At 41.5% G+C, this 19,681-nt stretch overlaps 1 protein-coding gene across 3 annotated transcripts in view; it reads left to right on the top strand.

Annotated features, from left to right (window-relative positions):
- brd4 (bromodomain containing 4) overlaps positions 1-19,681 on the top strand; it is a 38,470-nt gene that overhangs the window by 2,711 nt on the left and 16,078 nt on the right. For 2 of the 3 annotated variants that reach the window (XM_078270532.1, XM_078270533.1), the window contains exon 1: positions 8,126-8,796. The exons of the other annotated variant lie outside the window; for it this stretch is intronic. In XM_078270532.1, coding sequence (XP_078126658.1) covers positions 8,699-8,796 — 98 coding nt within the window. In that variant the 5' untranslated portion in view covers positions 8,126-8,698. Of the gene's footprint in view, positions 1-8,125; positions 8,797-19,681 lie in introns of those variants that run through there. 3 annotated transcript variants of the gene reach the window in all.

The following is a 19,681-nucleotide window of genomic DNA, read 5'->3' on the forward strand; positions in this document are numbered from 1 at the left end:
GAAAGCCGTGAACACTCATCTATCGATCTAGTCGCTCCTGCTCAGCCAGGCTTGTCCTTCGTGAAACGCACAAAGCCAGGCTGCACAGATTAGACTAGGTCAAGCCTCGCTTTATCTGTTATCCTGGATTTATAAATTCTGCTTTTGTGAAACAGCCCCCAGGAGTCAGTTGGAAAAAACTCTGTCACTAAAGAGGATACAAGAGGGCGAGGAAGCCTGTCTATAATCAAGTCAACGTCAAGTATAAGCGCAACCCACATAGGTGATGACGAAGGGACAGTAGGTACGTCACGTAAAGGTCTTTAGTGTTGTCTCATTAGTGCAATGTGAAAACCACTGGATCCAATAATGTAACAAAAACATGGACATTCGTTCAGGCCTTGGTTCGGACTTTCAGGTGTGTAAAAACCCCTTAGAGTCTTTTCACTGTAAACTACGGCCGAAAACAAGGCTATGAGAGCGGTGAGAGTAAATCAAATAAGTAAAGTTTGAATGAGCTGAAACTCGCTATAAAGCTGAGGGGAGCTGCAGGTTTCGGTGACAATTCTCTGTAGATTAGTCACCACGAGTGACCCATTTCATTTATGGTGTTCAATAGAAAAAAGTATTAATTGGAGTGCTGTCCAAAGTACCATTTTGTATATTATTATCCACATTAAGGGTCCAGCACCCAGTCCTCAAAGTCTTTTAAGTTTCAGAGTTGAGTGCGTTAAGTCTAATTTTTTACATTTATGGATACAGATATTTATTTGCAGTAGTAGCAACTTTAAGGACTATTTTGATACAAGGTTTTGCATGTTTTTTTTTTTTTTTACCTTATGCTGCTCAGATCTAATATTAAGGTTGTATCTGCAAGTTTTGAAAATGTTTTTCGATTTTCATTTCATTTAAAAATTCCACTAATTCTGCTTTTAAGCCTGGGAAATCCCAAAACAATTCTCCGTCGAAGCTCAGTGAATTAGTACAGTATGCACTACCATAAAGCTGGAGGACTTATAAGAGACTGGTTAAAATGGAAGAAGCAGAGAGATCCTGAATTTTAGTCTCTAGCATGGGTCAAGCTTTTTTTAAGTAGTCCCCCCTGCCTCTTAAATACACACTTCTTTCAAACACAGACTTTTTGTTTAAAAATGTTAAGCTCCCTCCTGAGCCACAAAAAATATGATACAACTGATTTCACTGGCTGAATAGTACTCCCCAAAACTGTACTTCATGTGTAAAATTGGCCGAGTGCCCCTTTAATTTGGCTTCACATATTCCTTCATCCTGGATCTAGTAATAAGACTGACTGTAGCATCAGTCTAGACAATATACTATAGAAGTCTTTACGACACGTTTCACTAGCGAAGAATGCAAAGCACCTCATGAATGCTGATCAATATGTTAATTACCCTGGCAGTTGTTCTTTCATTACGCCGAATCATGACAACTGGCGGGGGGAAAGCAAAAAAACTTCTCACGCTCGGGAATTGCTGTAAATTGATTTATAATTTCGGCCTGTTCTCGCACAGTGTAGGGAAACCTGATCTATAGACTACCTATATTAATAATGCTGTCCAAAACGGCAGGCATTACGGCACTCGGGGACAGCTTCGATATGCCAGACCTTTATGATAAGATTTAACAGAACTATGTATTATATCCAAACAAGCCTCAGTGATAAAGATTATATTTAATATTTGTTAGGGCTGTCAGCATTAACGTTTTAATCGCAATGCGATTAAGGGCCGAGCATAACGCGGTAATTTTTTTTAAATTGCATTAATCGCATGCCGCCATTTATTAATTTATTTTCACTTCACTCAGCTTCGCGTCGTGCCTAACGGGCTACTATTTTGACCCTTTGCCGCACTTTGCCATACTTCCTCGTAACAACACATCCTGCTGCTGCAGGCTGCAGGCATGATTGAGAAAGACAGCAGCAACACAATTCTGAATGGCGCGTTTTATTTTCCAAAACTGCCGGACGGGTCGAAAGCCATATGCACATTGTGGACGTCAGTGAGTAATCAAAATTATTACTGCAGTTACTGCCCACTATATTGACTCTAGATTCAAATGTGTGACTAGATTCACACATTTTTTTTCTTTTGTTTACAGTAAATAAATAAATAATAAACAAATACAAATCTTAAAATCAAGTTCATAAAGTAACTTTCTTTGCATTCATTTGATTCCCAATCAAGATACACTGGTAAGAATTGCTTTCCATTGTTAATATGTACTTAAAAACTGTTCTGAAATGCAAAATAATAGTAAATAAATAATTTTAATCATGTGATAAAACATGCGATTAATGTTTGTCAGTGATTAATCGCGATTAAAATTGTATTTATTGTTTAACAGCCGTAATATTTATATAAAACACTTAGCTGTCTGCCATTTACCGCTGGAAACAGCCGGTTGCTGCCAGAGTGGCGAGGACCTGTATTTGGACCGGGATGGCACGGTTTTGGCGCGTTGCCCTCGCAACTAGACCCAATTCAGTACATAGATCTAAGAGCGCAGCTTTAGGGAATCTAAATCGGCATATTAGCATCGTCATGGTCCCAGAAGTCTCTTTCTCTCCAGATTCTTCCATTGGAGTAGTCCTCCTGCAGTGCCAGCAGTGCCATCATGCAGCATTACGCACGGGGTCACACCAGTATTTTTATTTTTTATTTATTTATGTTTACAACAATTACACCTTGCCAAAATCAACTAGTGGTATCCCCACCCCCGAGATACAATTTGTAGACGAAAGTCTAATAGGCAGACACACTTTTCTTCATGCAGGTTTTGTCACGGACAGTATTAAAGTTTGAACCGATAACGAGGACATTAAGTGTAACTTTTGCGTGAGAGATTAACAGCTGTATTTCTCGACTTTGACATTTGATGATATATGCACAGTATTAAAGACAGATATTTAGTTATTTACACATTTAATTTGCAGTTATCTAATGCTAGGGTATTTGATGCTATCCTGTATTCCGTGCAGTCGGGCAATCTCCTCCTGCGCTTCGTAGCGGTGAGACAGCGCCGATTTAAATATTAAGAACATATTTTTATTTAAGATTTGAGTTGGATTTTGCAAGGTGCTTATGGAACAATTATCACTCAGCACAAGCGCAAATAACACTGCTGGATTTAATCTTCATGATAACGTGGATGATATGGAGTGAAACAATGTGTGTGAGGCATCAATACTTGAAAATATTACAAGTAACAGTTATTCCCGCATGTACTTTCTGCAGTCTGACTTCAGTTCACCACCTCACCATCTGCGTCACCAATTCCCATTGTCTCCAAAATGTGCGTACACATGGGTCAGAGTTTGCGTGGAGGACCGCACATTCTCCCATCAAGTTTGTTTTTTACTCCCCCCCAACCTTTGTGTGGGAAGTGGCGTACGCACATTTTCAGCCCCGTTTTGTGCGTGAGGCCCTTGATGATTAATGGAAGCGCCTCAGACTTTCTCGCAGAGTCTCATATCTGTGTGCACTGCTGCCTCTCCGTCTGACCCAACCCCCAGTCTTAATGCAACCCTCTCCTTCGCATTCCCCCCTCCTCTCGCTATCATCCCTCCCTCCTTCCCTGTGTCTGAATACGATCTCCCCCCACTATTCAAGGGACAGGGCCATCGGTTTGGCCTCCTCTGAATTGCTGTAGGTTGGAGCTTTGTCACTTTGGCAGCTGCTTTATTGTATTTGGGAATGGTGCATATGGCACGTGGACAGGGAAGTGGGTCTGTGAGGACACCGTCAGTGTCTTACTGCAGCACAGATGAGCTACTGCTTGTTTAATTTGGGAAAACCAACATTGTGCATTGCACTCACCAGTCACCTGAGTATACATTGTACTGGGTTGCTCTTTACTCTCCTGATCTCTTGGGGTTCTGACTAATTTTGAAAATAAGTGGGTGTGTGTGCCTGTTTGCATGCACAGGAGATTGATTGAGAGGGCAGTGGCCAACTTGCCTCTAGTAGTGTATGTTAATAGTGGGTAAATAGTAGGGGTGGAACGGTTCACAAAATCCACGGTTTGGGTCATGTCACGGTTTTTGGTTCAGTTCGGTACATTTTTGGTACAGGGAGGGGCGCATTGCCAATTTTCAACATGCTTTTTTCAATTACATATGCTTTTGATATTGTAAGACTTGAGTGGGAAATGTTTTTTGATAAATTTTCACTACAGTAAAGAATGGGTCATATTATGATTTTAGATTCTTGTATTGAATAATGTGTGACAATGATATGAATAGGTGTGAGTTTTGAGTTGGTGTTGTATTTGAAGAATGATGGGAAATAGAAGACCATATCAAAAGTTTTTGTTTTGTACATATTTTCATATGTAGACACTCAGTGAAACAGACTCCACAGTTGCTCTTTGACTGCACTGGTGGAGCTGTCCTATTCGTCTTGTCTGTGTATTTATTTTTGTCATATGTGTTGTGAAATGATGCGTATAATTGTGTGTGTTTAGTCTTTGTCTTATGATGTCCTATTTAGAATGTAATGTGTGTGATGTACATTCATTATTGCATTGGCCGATTGTAAAGATGGTTGTAAAGACCTCAGGCAGAATAGCTGCTACAATGCAGGAGCTAATGAGGATCGTAAATAAACAAGCGTCGGCCTCGTCACACTCGCCAACCCCGTCTGCCTTTTTTATCGTGTTAAATTGGCGTTGGCGATGTTGTTGAGAGGGATCATTCTGAAATGGCTGTTCAGCTCAAGCGATTTATTTTTGCTAGTGCTGTCAAACGATTAAAATATTTAATCGCATTAATGTCATAGTTAACTCGCAATTAATCGCACATTTTTTATATATATATATATTATATAATATATAATATATATAATGGGTCAAAAAGAAACCAAGGGACATTAGAATAGAGAAAAATGTTCCTCCTTCCACAATTCCTCCAAGTACCTAACTGAAAAACAAAAAAATCCCTATCCTTACCAGAGTCAATATAGTGTTTAGTAACTCCTAAATAATGTTGATTACTCACTGATGTCCAGTGATCACTGGTTAATGAGACAGCGTTTGCAGCACCTTGCAGCAGTTCCAGTTGGGCTGCTTTCTCCGTGTTGTACAGGCTGTGTATCCGTGAAAACTACTGTCCCTCTCGACGGAAACGAGACGGGTCAGAACATGCCAACCATAGTATGTCTTTTAAGACCCGAGTCTTCTACGATGCTGACAGGTCTGCAGTTAGTTGCTACCCGTTTCGCAAGAGCTGTAGTAATTTTTTGGGATTTGGTTTCATCCACAGGTCGGCAAGTAGCACTCTCCAGAATGGTATAAAATACCTATTTATACTATAGAGAGGTAAAATACAAAAAAAAACAACCACTGGATGGGAAAAGGGTATTTTACAATAACTTTGAATGCACCATGAGGCTGGCGAGGCTGAGTCTGTGTTTTTCAGACAACGGCAGCTACCGTCTGTTAGAATCCTCTCCAGTGAAATACAGTCACACTATACACCGTTTAGCTGTCAGCATTTTAACCGTGTTTACTCCAGCTGCTAGCTAACAGTAGGTTAATGTTGGCTGCTGCTAAGTGTAGTGTTGACTAGCGTCCCGTGCGGTGATGTTTCAGTTCCCTGTAACGTCCGTTTTCGGAGCATCAGAGAGAAGCGCAGGCATTTAAGTGGCACCTAAATAAGGCACCGAAATCAGCGTTGCTATTTGGTCCTGGTAGATAAGGGTTGATAAGGCACTGGTGCCGTATTAGCACCGGGTCTCGGACCCTTGCTCCCAAATAAAAACTCTTTGGATCTACATGATTCACGTGGATGACATTTTCCCGTTCAAAACGGTGATTTTCACCGAAAAGCGACAAGTTTGCAGGTATGTACTACTCTTTGGCCGGCTCGCAAGCCCAAACAAGTGTGTCTGTTGTTTTGTTTCCGGTCTAGCTAGATCCGGTGTGGTGTTGTAGTTTTTCTAACGTTACTAGTTGTTATAACAGCATGTGAAAAAAAACTCCAAAGTTTGCTAGGCCAAAAAGAACGTTAATCTCCCGATTAAAAAAAATTGACGGCATTAAAATGGGTTTGCGTTAACGCCGTTAATAACGTGTTTAACTGACAGCAAATTCGTACAGTCGGCTGTAGTCTTTGCGGTGTGTTCAAGTGCAACTTTTTGGCCAAGTGAGGCAATGCCACACTTGGCCTTCTCCATCGCCACTAGTTCCTTGACATCTGCCTGGTGTGTCAGGTAGGTTGGATGATTGGTGCTGAGTAAACGGGGTCACTGTATGTCACATCTGTCCCTTGAGATTGCATCTTGAGTTGGGATTTCTGACTATCACTTATGCATATCCAACCTACAGTACATATGTTCCCTGATTCTACAATCATCACACAGTGAGATTCCTGTTCCTTTTGGCCTTTTTGTAGGCTTTAGGCATGTATTATGAGGAGGCAGCATTTACTATCACTTCTGTAGTAATTATGGAACAAAAAGTTACTTATTATTGTCATATCTCTTGATTAAATCTGACTTGAAAAAAAGAGTTCTGTACTTCCTGCCGTGCAGTTTGGTCACCGTGCTGTCATTACTGGAGGCTACTCTGCCACAGGAAGGCACAGTGGGTGGTCCCACACTTTTGCACTCTTTTTGTGACATTTGATCACTTCATGTCCCCACCTTGACCCTTAAGGCTGTTTTATGCTTCTGCGTAAAATCTACACCGTTGCTACGCACGTAGGTACGTGAAGACACAAACCGACGCCGGACCATACGCCGTAGCCTGACGTGCACCTCTCGAAAGATTTAACTACACGTCGCAGCGACGCATGTCACTCGGCCGTGGCTTGGTAGCGTTGCATTTCCCCCTACTCATTTCCTGGTTCTCCTTCTCCATAAACAGCATGAAATCAAGGAGAGTGCTAACTTTTCCTGCTAAAGATGTCCCACCTTGGTCAGAAAGCACAGGGGAGACACTTTGTTTCTTTCACTATGACTCTACAGTCGGTACTCGCTCTGAAGCTAATCGCCGTCACTCTCACTTCTCCCTCGCTCTACCACACACTCCCCACACACTAGAGTTGGGCAATATATCAATATTATATTGATATCGTGATATGAGACTAGATATCGTCTTAGATTTTGGATGGCGTAATACGGCATAAGTGTCGTCTTTTCCAGGTTTTAAAGTCTGCATTACAGTATTGTAATTGCAATTATGTCATTTTCTGAACTTACCAGATTGTTGTAACTGTTCTATTGTTTGCCTTTACCCACTTAGTCATTATATCCACATTACTGGTAATTATTTATCACAAATCTCGTTGTGTAAATATTTTGCGAAAGCACCATTAGACAACACTCTAATATCGTTGCGGTATCGATATCAAGGTATTTGGTCAAAAATATCATGATATTTGATTTTCTCCATATCGCCCAGCCCTACCACACACACACACACACACACACACACACACACACACACACGCCAGCTCAACGCACACACCAGCACACAACAAACATCAGGCCACTTACGTAGGCTACGGCGAAAGCTCTGCGTGGAGCCTCCGCAGAAGCATAAAACAGCCTTTATGCTGCCCTGTTATGTCCTGAATTCAGATTATTCACAGGAGTCTAATTTTTTGGAATCTTTTCTAAACTGTTCACATTTGTGTTTGAATTTGTTTGATAGCAGTACTGCAATAATGACAGATTTCCCAATAGTTTTGACCTTGTTTTGGTAACCTTGATCAAGGTCTCTGCTTGAATTAAATGTGGTGTTTCTGGGACTGCAGAGTTTGTAATATTGATGTGGCCCAATATCAGGTGTTTTCTCCTCAACAGTTTCCCCCCAAAAAAATGCTCTTTTGCATTGGAGTAGTCCAGCCAAAATATAAATGGGAGTATGTATATGAGGAGAGGCTGGAGTACATATGAGGGAGCCCTTAAATTGGTGGGGGAGGCATATACAAGATCAAGAGAGGGGGTGGGGCAAGATGAAATGGACAGAGGAATAGACAGGAAGGGGGTGGGGTGTTAAAGGTGTAAGAGTGTGAGAAAGGAGAGGAAGGACCTCAAGCTATTGATGGGGAGGGAGGGGAGGAATGAGCAAGCGCATAGGAGAGAGAGAGGGAGGGAGGGAGAGTGTGTGGGCTGAGGCTCTGCTGAATGAGGAAGCAGCAGAGCCATTTTTACTGTTGAGTAACTGCATGCTGGTCTGCGTGTGCTGGAGAGGGTGAGAGAGCGAGCTAGAGGAATAAAGTGCTCCTCCTGGATCTTATCGGAGCCCTCTCTCGCTTTCCCCTCTCTCGCCTTCCCCTCTACTTCTTGGTTTCGGCTTGTGTCCATTTAAGTTGGGGAGGCCCTGGAGAGGACACACAATGGAGCGAAGAGCCTGTGGCAACTGGGCCGTTGTACTATTGAGAGGGGGATGGGGTAGAGAGAGGACCGGTTCACACAGCTAACACAGCCTGCCGGCTGTAGGCTTCAACAGCCTTTCCTCCCCGCCTGGACCCACTGTTTCCAGGCTTGGGCCTTTTTTGTGGAACAGCCACCCTCAAACAACGCTTGGACTACACTAAGGATTAATCACCGTGTTTTGTGGGATTTTGGGATACATACTGGAGCCTGAAGAATAATTCCTCCTGTGTTTTGGATAAGAGAAACGAAAAAACAAACTTCTGTGTAGTCCTTCTTGTCCGTTTTTGGTTTCTCTTTCAGTTTAGTGGAGTTCATAAATGGATTACAAGATGCATGCCAAGTCAAACGATTTGCTGGATTTTCAAAAACTGGATGCCCTTCTGGAAAAAATTGCACATTCAGTCTCTGTGAAAAGGTAATGTTATTTGGTGAGGTAGACACCCCTACAAACCTTTCAGTCATTTAACAGAGTCACTGAAGTCTTTACAGATCATACATATACAAAATATTATCAATTGAAAGACATGGTTAAAAATAGAGAAGGTTAGATTAAAGACAGCCTTGAGTAATGGTTCTTGAGACTATCATGTGGTTAGCACTGTCTCTAGTTTCACATGGCACAGCACAACAATTCAGTTTAGATGTATTGAGTTCAGAATAGTTTTGTTCCAGATTTTAGCCAGAAGCCGTGAACCTACCTCCTGGTGAGAGAGGGGGGTGTGGGGGAATGGGGGGGGGGGGTGGGAGGGGTCTACAGAGGAAGAAGGGGGTTGTGGTTGTAGCAGTTGTAGAAATGTCTCCCAATTCCCGGTAGGGTTTGGCTTGCTCATCTTAACCAGCTGGAAGTTTAACCTGAAAGCTGGTATGATTCTTGCCTTTTCCTGTTTATGATGTGCCTGACTCATGGTTAGTCTATTTGAGTCACTTGTGCTCATGCACTGAATCATACAGTAAATGCTTGTAATCAATGCGAGGGGAACTTATTTAAGTTTGCGACCTTGTGATAAATATTTGGAAACAATAATTCTTGTTAGATTTGGTAATTTCTTGTGTAAATGCCCATAAAAAAATATAAACAATATTGCCCAGGTTTTTCTGTGTTGAACTGGCGTTTGTCTATAAACACACTAAAGTTGCACAGGGCATGGGTGGTTGGTAAGCATCCAAAAGTAGGATTTGGAACCATCGACAATAAAAAAAAAAAAAAAACAACGGTAGACTTGCCAAGAAGTGGAGTGTTACCATAGAAACCTTGGCAACATTCGTTTTCCTTGAAGCCAAGTTTCAGAGGTACTCAAAAAAGGTAGCAACAGACACAAGGTCAACAAGTAAGGGATAATCACCGAGAGGCAGGGCAATAAACAGTTTGATGTGCTCGGCTTGTGGACGGCTTACCACCCGAGACGAAGTAGATAAGTTGGGGGAGCCCCCCGCTCTGGTGATTCCCACCTCTAGTATGTACATCACCTTAATACTGTGCTATATACAGTTGTGCAGGGTGTTTTCCATAACACTTTTTTGTGCGTCTGAGGATTTTTTTTATATTGAATTATCCGATACATACAACCGCTGTATACGACTAACCCTGTATGGATATGATATGATTGCTATCATTGTTGTATGGCCTGGCTCAAGTTAAACCCTTTGTAAAATAGAGGTGTTGAAATTAATCGATGCATCGACTCGTGGACATGGACGATGCTGCATCGATAATCGGCCAAGCCATAATCGATTATTGCTGTTTACAATTTAATATATGCCTAACAACCTTCTTCTGTTTACATATTCTGTTATGTTTTGCACATTCAGGAAGTGCCATGTGCTCAGTGCTGTAGTTTTATGTATCCAATTTATTTAGTATTAGAGCACTGCAGACTTTTGTTTTTGAAGCTCGAAAAGCTATGAATTAAATATCCTGTATGGCTTTAACAGACAAATGTATTTGACGCATCGAGATATCGAATCGCTGGCATGATAATTGTAATTGAATCGGAAGATCATTGAAGATTCACACCTATTGTAAAACATGAACAAATGCATACAGAGAATGAATGCCATAGAACTTTCTTTTTGTATCTAGTTTGACAGGCAGTCAAATCGGTAAAAGAACATAAATGAACTACTTAAAAGTATATATGTTTCAGTGCTAAATTACGTGGTATTGGATCGTGCATAGACTCCATACTTGCTAATACCGATGCCAGCATTTTAGGCAGTATCGGAAGCATTTCCGATACTGGTATTGGAACTACTCTAAGTTGACTCAACATTGCTGGTAATACTAATATTAGTTGGGGAAAAAATAGGCTAATAGTAGATTGGAACTTGGTGTCAGTAGATGCATAATTGATTCAGACACATGAATGATGAATAATAATCATTAAAAGCCTATAAAATATATGCATGCATTGCCTTCATTAAAGCCTTATTGAAACTGTTACTTTAGCAGCACTTTAAGTAAATTAAATATTTGAATTAGTTATGCACTGATTGTGAAATTCTGGGCCAATGTTTAAAATAACAATTTGGCCAATACTGATACCGATGTTTAGTTTTTTTTTGTTTGTTTTTTTGTGTGACAGAGAAACGAAGAAATCTTCATTATAAAAAAGTAGGTTAACTGAACTGTTTCAAAGTGATTATCCTTTCATTATACTATCTGTCAATGAGCACAAATTCTATCATACAAATTTAAAAAGTTACCTTTAACATATCCTTCTTTCACATGAAAAATAACTGCTTCAAAAGCCCTTTTAGCCTGTTTACAACTAACGTTACCTACTTCATGACAATAATCTTTCAGTACTACATAGACCAACAAAAACATTTTGTTAAACATAAATGAAATGTAAATGTAAAGGCCATTACAAAACCCATACAATATTAATATATTATCCTTTGAGTGTAACACTGCTTTTATCAAGTTAAAATCTTTGTCAATCCACTGTCCCATGAGGCTAAGCATACTCACACGAGCCAGTTCAGTTTTTCAGCAGATAAAGACCATTGCCTGTATTCACCTCATTGGTGTTCTTCAGAAGAAAGTGTCCATCATTTTTACATTCAGACCTATTCTTGAATCGCTCTACCTATTGGAACTTAATAAACTCAGAACTCAGCTGAGTTCATAAAACAAATACTACCCTCACATTCCTCATCTACTGACCAATCTAGAGGGGGAAAAAATAGACTTTAAGACATGAGTGCAGAGAGGCCAATGAATAAAAGCATCAATGGAATCAATACATTGGTGTGTGAAGGCCCTGACACACCAAGACCGACTGTCAGCCTAGTTTGTGCGGTGTGTCCCGCACCGTTGCCAAGCGTCTGCCTTTTTTCAGGCCGTCGTCGTCAGCCGTCAGCTGAACAGCCAATTTATCTGATTGGTGAGGAAGACAAACTGGAGACTGTGACAGGCACACACAAGGCTTCTTTCATTTTTCATCTTATCTGATCAATCCAATACACATAAGAGTGTCAAAACTGGTCAAAAATTGATGTTTGAATGTTTCTTCTAAAAAAACACACGTTTGAACGATTGAAATATCTATTTTTGCACATTATGTCCATAATATGGCAAACGTACAATGACATAACTACATGTGTAGGCATATTTATTCCAATTACAATAACATGTCTTTTAAAAGATCTCTACATACCTATATATTACAAAATAAACTGACGTCAATATCCGATACCGTGATATTTTGTAAAAAATCTCTCTCTGCACCCCCTGCACCGCTAAACAATTAGCCCCCTAGCAAGCAAGCTAGCTTACCAGCCAGTCAGCCTCTAAATTAGTAAAATGTAAGAACTTAATGTTTAATTCACACTCGCTTGTCAAATCGAAGGAAAGCACATTGCTATTGCCAGATAAGTGACAATTTTGTTTGGCTAATTTTCTGTAAACAGTATGATGAAGGCATGTTGGGTGGGTGAAATTAGCAAGCTAACGAGCCAGTAGCTCCCACTGTGGGGAGACTACTCGCAGAGAGAAGAACTGACAGGGACAGTCCGGTTAGCCATCTCCCAGTGTCCGCTGTCTTCCCGGCGGGGACTGAAGCAGAGGGACCGTAGGCTCTGTTCGGTTCTGCCGCTGATCGAGCAAACGCTGTTTGTTGTGGGTATCATAGAAACGTAATCCGGTTTCCCTTGTTGAATGACGAATAGATTACCGCCGCCTGCTGGTATGAAGAGTTATTTCCTCTCACGTAGGCGCAGAATGTACGTGGTCCTTGGCCGTCGGCTGTAGTCTCTGCGATGTGTTCCAGTGCTAATTTTTGTCCAAGACAAAGGCGATGAGAGTAGTCTCCGGCCGTTGGCTTGGTGTGTCAGGGCCTTAATGGCAGAGTGGCATTAGAGCGGAGCTGCTCCCTAGAGAAGAGTTAAAGGTGGTTTTACGAGTGAGTGAAAAGGCTGGTGCATAGGCAGAGAGTGGTGTTTTTGGCCTTGTCAATGTGGTCCCATTAATTATTTATTCCTTGCTTTCAGGCAAAACGCAGGCCATCATTCTGACACTTAGTGAGGGCCTCAAGTGGAATCTGCAGGCCTACATTTTTGCCTAAAATCTCTCCCCCGCCCCATACATGAATGATTCATGTTTTACTTTCATAGGGAACGCACATCTTGCTATTATGTTTTCCTCCTGCACACAGGACCAGATTTCCTGGTGTGAGATGTGAATCCCCCACCCCAGTAACCAGTTACGACTTCCTCCCCAGAAAACATTCCACAGCAGTCTGCAGTGATGTATGTCCAGGTCAATAGGTCAACTGTTATGCCAGAGCTGAGAGCGATGTAGGACATGCAGCAACTGGAAGTCGACCTCTTAATTGACCTCTGTTGGGGGCTTTTGCAGACTTGATTAGTCTTGCATGCCAACATTGCTCTTAAACCAGGACAGCACGTCATTTGAGTGGTTTATACTAATTTATCATATAGACTGGTTGAATAGGATGTCACTATTGAGATTGACATCAAATATTACTGAAGGTTAAAATGAAAACAAAAATCATTGTAATGTTTACAAAGAAGGTGGTCTCCAGCACACTTCTGTCCAAGTAAACATGCAGTAACTCACATACAGCCCTGTGAGAGCTGTCATTGTCGGCGACAGTATCCAGCGAAAACTGTCCACACTGACATCCATTGCTGCAGAATAATTCAGTTTCTGAAGGCACCACCTCTTGGTGTTTTCCCCCTCGGCAGCTCAGATTCTGGGGTGTACGATTCAGAAAATGTCACGATTCGATTCCGATTTTTAGGCTCACGATTCGCTTCAGTATCGATTTTCGATTCCAAAACGATTCTCGATTCAAAGAAACGATTCACAGTATGTAAATGTAGTTACTTTTCCCATGTGATTGCAGTAGAAATACAATTTAAAAGAAAACAAACCCAACAAATTTAATGTAGTTTGATATTACTCAGTATCATGGTATCATAAGTATAAAACTGTTAAATAAAAAGAGCTTTTAAATTTAGCTATAAAGTGCTGTACTCGGATCAAACAAAAAATACTGCTGAATGTGGTTTAAGGAGTACTTCAGCTACCAGGTTGACTGTTGAAATGTGAACTCGACTGGGCACATTGAACTTCCTAAAATTGCGTGCGTGTGTGTGTGACCAGTTCATAGTCCACCACTGACTGGAATCTGTATATTCTTTTGCAGAAACAGAGGCTGGTCTACGTGTTTTTGGAGTGAGCATGCTCCGCTGTGCAGTTACGATGTCTCCGGCAGTTGAGAACACACTCTCTGACGGTGGGAGTTTAGAGCATTGAAAGAGTGCGTTGGTTGACAGGCACGGTACTTTGGTTGTTGTTCGTCCACGTCTTTTATGTTAATCTCCGGGTGATGCCGTACCATGTGAGTTCTCAAGTTTGTGGTGTTTCCAAAATACTTAACTTTCGCTTTGCGAAGCCTGCATATAGCATGATTCCTATCAAGTTCCGTCTTCCCCTGGAGGTTATAAAAGCCGAAATGTGTCCAAAGTCTCGCCTTCAATGAGGATGGAGCAGGTTTGCCATTGTTTGCGCCGACTAAACTACCTCCGCTGCACTCGTTCTTCTTCTGATTATGACGAGTGCCCAGGCGTCAGTGTGAATTCGACGCAGCGCCATCTATGGGAACCGGGAGGTAATGTCATTTCAGGACAATAATGTAAAAACGAGAAGAAGAAAAAATATGAATCGATTTTGAATCTGTAGAGCTTGAATCTCGATTCGAATTTGAATTGATTTTTTTGCACACCCCTTCTTCCTAACCCATCCCTCAAGGGAGCAGTGGGCAGCCATTTACAGCGCCCGGGGACCAACTGCAGATCTGAGCCAGTGCCTTGATCAAGGTTACTAACTGGAGAACCTAATCTACGCAGAAAGGCATCCTCTCGCTGATGGAATAATAAGTGGTGATACGCAGCCGCAGTTTATAAATCTTTCCGCCAGACACCGTACATTGGCGAAGAAAATGCTGCGTAGTAAAAGGCCGATAAGGAGTTAGCTTTAGCCTTGCCCTTAGCTCTCCACCTTTCCCAGTCTTTGTTTACAGTGTCAACCCGGCCTGCGACCACTTCCTGTCGGCTGAGCCGGTTTGATAGCCCCTGTCAGCGTTGTAGTACTACTTTTTACTCTGTCTTGTCTTGGTCTCAGACAAACAGGACTCAGAATTTGATATCACTAAAATGCCTGTTTATTCTCTAATTTAGTTGCATATTTACATCAACGTTAGCGGAACTGCTCCCTCACTTGGGTGAGAGAGGTAGAAAGAAGAGTAGAGAGAAGAGACCGCTTCTATGAGAAGAAAAAAAAACATACAGGCTGCTTCGCCTGGCCATAGGCACACTGCATGTTACTTTGAGCATACTCATTTTTTATTTTTTTAAAGATTAGTTTTTGGGCTTTTCCGCCTTTACTCGATAGGACAGCTAGGTGAGAAAGGGGAGAGAGAGGGGGAAGACATGCAGGAAATCGTCACAGGTCGGACTCAAACTCTGAACCTCTGCGTCGAGGCATAAGCCTCTCCGTATCTGTGCGCCTGCTCTACCCACTGAACCAACCCGGCCACACGAGCATGCTCATTTTGAGTTTGAATACATAGGTGCAGATCAAATAACTTTTTTACCTAGTCCATGTAAGTTTAACATTAATAAATGTTACCTTTTAATCTTAGATTTGCCTTTGCATGTATACATTATTGCAATCAGTTGATAAAATTGTTTTCAAAAATCCATAATCTTATACACACTATACTCTGCTTTCATGCCATAATTTGCAAATCCACCTTTGTTAACGCACAGTGGACTAGAGTAGAGTTGTATTATTATTTTGTTTATCCCTATATTTGAACATGTACAATATTTAATGTCTTAGATTTTCATTTAGTTATTTTTTTAACTTTTGATTTTCTGTTTACACAACTTTAATTAGCATTGTTGGAGGGAGCATGAGACCCAAGATATTCAGTGACAATGAGTGCTTCTGTAATTGTTGTGCATCTGACAATAAATAACTTTAATTACTGTAGATCCTGATTAGCAGCCCCATACTGTACTGAATTGAGATCGGTTTTGAATCGGGAAAATTTTAATCAAATCGTGACCCAAAGAATTGGAATCAAATGAAATACCAAAAGATTCACAGCCCTAGTGACGTCACTGGTGTACGGAAGAAGAGCAGATTTTGCAGCTGCGGCCGGCTGAGCCCCAGAGACACAGAGAACATTGGAAAGAACTGTAGGCTTTTTTCACATCATATCCCTAAGCCAGATATATAAGGTTGAAAATCGCCAAATTGCCCCTTTAGTGGAAATGGGGATCTAACTATGTACTTTAACATTTTTAAAAGTTATTTAGCTTGAATGCGACATCTGAAATATTGACTTTTAAAAAAAAATTTGACTCCACTGCCATAGTTCTTGCACCCAAAAGAGCCCATTCCTGAGGTAGTGCTTTCTTGGCAGCCATAATGTATTGGGGTTTGAAGTTTACAGTTCTGAATATCAGTAATTGCCCAAAAAGCGCCATGACTGGTTGTTGTCTTGCATTTACCTACACATATTTATTGTTAAAACAATAAGTCAATGAATTGGTTGATTGACAATTTTGTATTACTATTTTCTGACATTTAGTAGACTAAACAATTTTACAATTATTCAAAGAGAGACAGATTAATTGATAATAAAAATAATCATTACTTGCAGCCCTATTTGTAGAAATATTAGGACCAGGGAATGGAATAGTTTAATGTCATTTAGGCCTATGTTTTATTGACAGACTACTGTTGGAAAAAGACGAGAGGGACGTCATACGTTATTTAGTTTACTTACTAAAACATTAAAGGTCCTATGACGTGCTGCTTTTTGGATGCTTTTATATAGGCCTTAGTGGTCCCCTAATACTGTATCTGAAGTCTCTTTCCAGAAATCCAGCCTTGGTGCAGAATTACAGCCACTAGAGCCAGACCCACAATAAGCTTTACTTAGGATGTGCCATTTCTGTGTCTGTAGCTCTAAGGCCCTGACACACCAACCAGACGGGCCGACCGTCGGCAGAAAAGGCAGTCGGACTGATCAGTTGGGTCCCCGAGGTCCAAAAAGTGCCTCGGAACACACTGAGGCGACGCCGACTTGAGTGTACGCTCTGCGCGAAACCTAATACGTCTCCATAGCAGCAGGCGGCGCTGCTCTGTATTGTTTCCCAGAAAATGAAAACCGGCAGCTGATGAATGCGTCACGTGGTTCTTTTTTCTCCAGAAATTCACAGCCACTGTCACAGACTGTCATGGCGGCTTGTTCAGAATACGATCTCATATTATACAAAATAGTTCACCAAAACGTGTTTCTGAAAACATTTTAAGTGAGAAATATGCCGTGCAGTTTCTGAATCTGTCTTCATTTCAGATCAACAAAGGTTAGTTTAAAAGATTTTCGTCAGATTTTGAGCGGCTCATCCGCTCCCCATTTCCGGGTGAGTCCTGACTGCCCTGTCTCCAGACTGAACATGTCTGGTCGGCCCAAATGAAGACCGACGGCTCCTCGGACGGCTGACGGCACGGGACACACCGAACAGACTTGAGTCACCGACCTCGCCAGACAGTCCGACGGCCGATTATCGGGCTGGTGTGTCTCCTCTATTAAATGCTGTTCAGGAGGAGAGAGGGGGGGCAAGGTGGAGGGTCGGGGTGTGGCCTTGACCAACTGCCATGCTTTGCTTGTTTTCAAGCCATGATGTCACGCTCTTTCTCATGGGTGGGTCAAATTCTCTGGGCGGGCAAAGCAGAGAAAGGGGAGGTAACCTTCCTCCTTATGATGTCATAAGGAGGAGATTCCAGATCGGCCCATCTGAGCTTTCATTTTCTCAAAGGCAGAGCAGGATACCCAGAGCTTGGTTTACATCTATCGCCATTTCTAGCCACTGGAGGACTATAGGCAGGCTGGTGGAACTCACATTAATGTTAAAAAACCTCATAAAGTGAAATGTTCGTGCCATGGGACCTTTAAGGGAACTAGAAGACAGGCTCAACAGGTTCCCTTTCCCTTTATCTGTTAAAAGAAAAACAACCATTACTTCAAAGACAAAGCAAAAGACATATGCATCACAAACCAAACCACTGTATTGTAATCATTTAGCATAATTCTTTATCTTTCTTAAGGCGCAGTCGAAATGCAAAGAAATGCACCAAAGAAGCTTTTAGCTCTTGCGTTTGTTTCTAATGATTAGGCTTCTTCCTCCCTGGGACTGTTTGGGTGAAAGGGCCAAAATGACATGTATGCCTGCAGAAGACTATTCATTGCAACATGATTCACTTATAGTTGTGAGGCTATGCAAGGGCTATGCCTTGAAAAACTGCAACAGCTACATTTGACAGAAAACAATAGAGTAGGCTGTATACTTACTGTATTGGTGAACAGTTGTTTGACTCCAGCATTTATAAATCACCAGCAAAATGAATGTACAGAATGTACAGTTGTGTCGTCATACAAAAATGTAACAATGGTAAGAGGTCAACTGCCTGTTACCTCTAACTCTATCTGTCATCACCTGTTTTGTGTTTCAGTGAGGTATAACTCACGGAGACGGAAATCGATATGGCTTAGTAGGAAACATTAATGGAAACCTTTTGCATATCATTAGGATTTCTGAAGAGCAAATAGAGAATGGAAGGGATTTCTCTCAAGAGTGTCTCTCAAAACTGGTATTTGTTAAGCTAGCAGGCCCAACTTAGCCAACATTAAGAATGTATCATTGTAGTCACACATGCTCTTGATGAAGTTACCATGTTGCAAGGTGATTGAAGTCTGTAACCTGATAGCTAAAACGTGTCTCCCTTTGCATGACAGGCAATGTGGGATTGTCTTGCTCTGTTTTTTAGACTTTGTGTGCATGAAAGATGGAAACAAAAACAAAGTGTTAAACATGAAAATTCAGATCACAAACTTGATAAGTTGGACCACAGCTTTAATGTGTTTGTACATGTGTGTGTGAACGAGAATATTTAGGAGCACAAGACACCAACAGTCCAAACTACTATCAGCGGCACCGCAAGATAGACTGCAGGGAAGTCTGACAAATTGGAAAGCCAGTGAGTCATTTGGGAGTATTTCCTCTTTATACTTGTACTACAAATGGCTGCATCCTAAAGGAGGAGCTGTTTATGCTCTCATTTATTGCATCTGTCTCTGTTTTCCCAGAAGTGTGTTTACATTTCTTTGATGCAGTTGTGTTATGTCAATGACGGTCGTTCTGAGTGTGCTTGTCGCTGTATTTGTGTGTGTTATGATGAGACTTTGTTCCATGCAGCACTGGAGGCCAGCTAGACCAGGCTCAAATTGTTGCTACTTTTTTATTTATTTTTTATTTTACTTTGTCCTTGTGGAAGATTTCCTATAGTGGCGGCAGCTGTTAATGCTGTACGTGTGTCTGCCTGGTGCCCATAGCCATCTGTGTTATTTGTACCTGCCTGTGTTTCTGGTAAATGCTGTCTTACTTCAGATCGGCTGCTTCTTCTGTGTCTCCAGTGGGCTTTGATTCAGTTGCACAAAACCTTCAACATTTTCCCTCCAACTTGTACCATTCAGTCACTATCTTTCCAGATTTTGTACACAACTGTAACAATGATAAGGGGTTTGCATTCTAGAAGATTACAACCTCCCAATGGAGACATAAAATTAAGAGATGCACTGATTGATTGGTGGTGATCGGAATCGCCGATTTTCAGCTTGATTGGCCATGACCAGTTACCAGCCGATCAGTCTCAGATATAGCTCATTCTGTGCCGGTCAAATTTACACGCATATGCCGCA

Source organism: Sander vitreus, chromosome 15 (genome assembly GCF_031162955.1).
Source record: "Sander vitreus isolate 19-12246 chromosome 15, sanVit1, whole genome shotgun sequence".
In the NCBI taxonomy this organism is placed as follows: domain Eukaryota; kingdom Metazoa; phylum Chordata; class Actinopteri; order Perciformes; family Percidae; genus Sander; species Sander vitreus.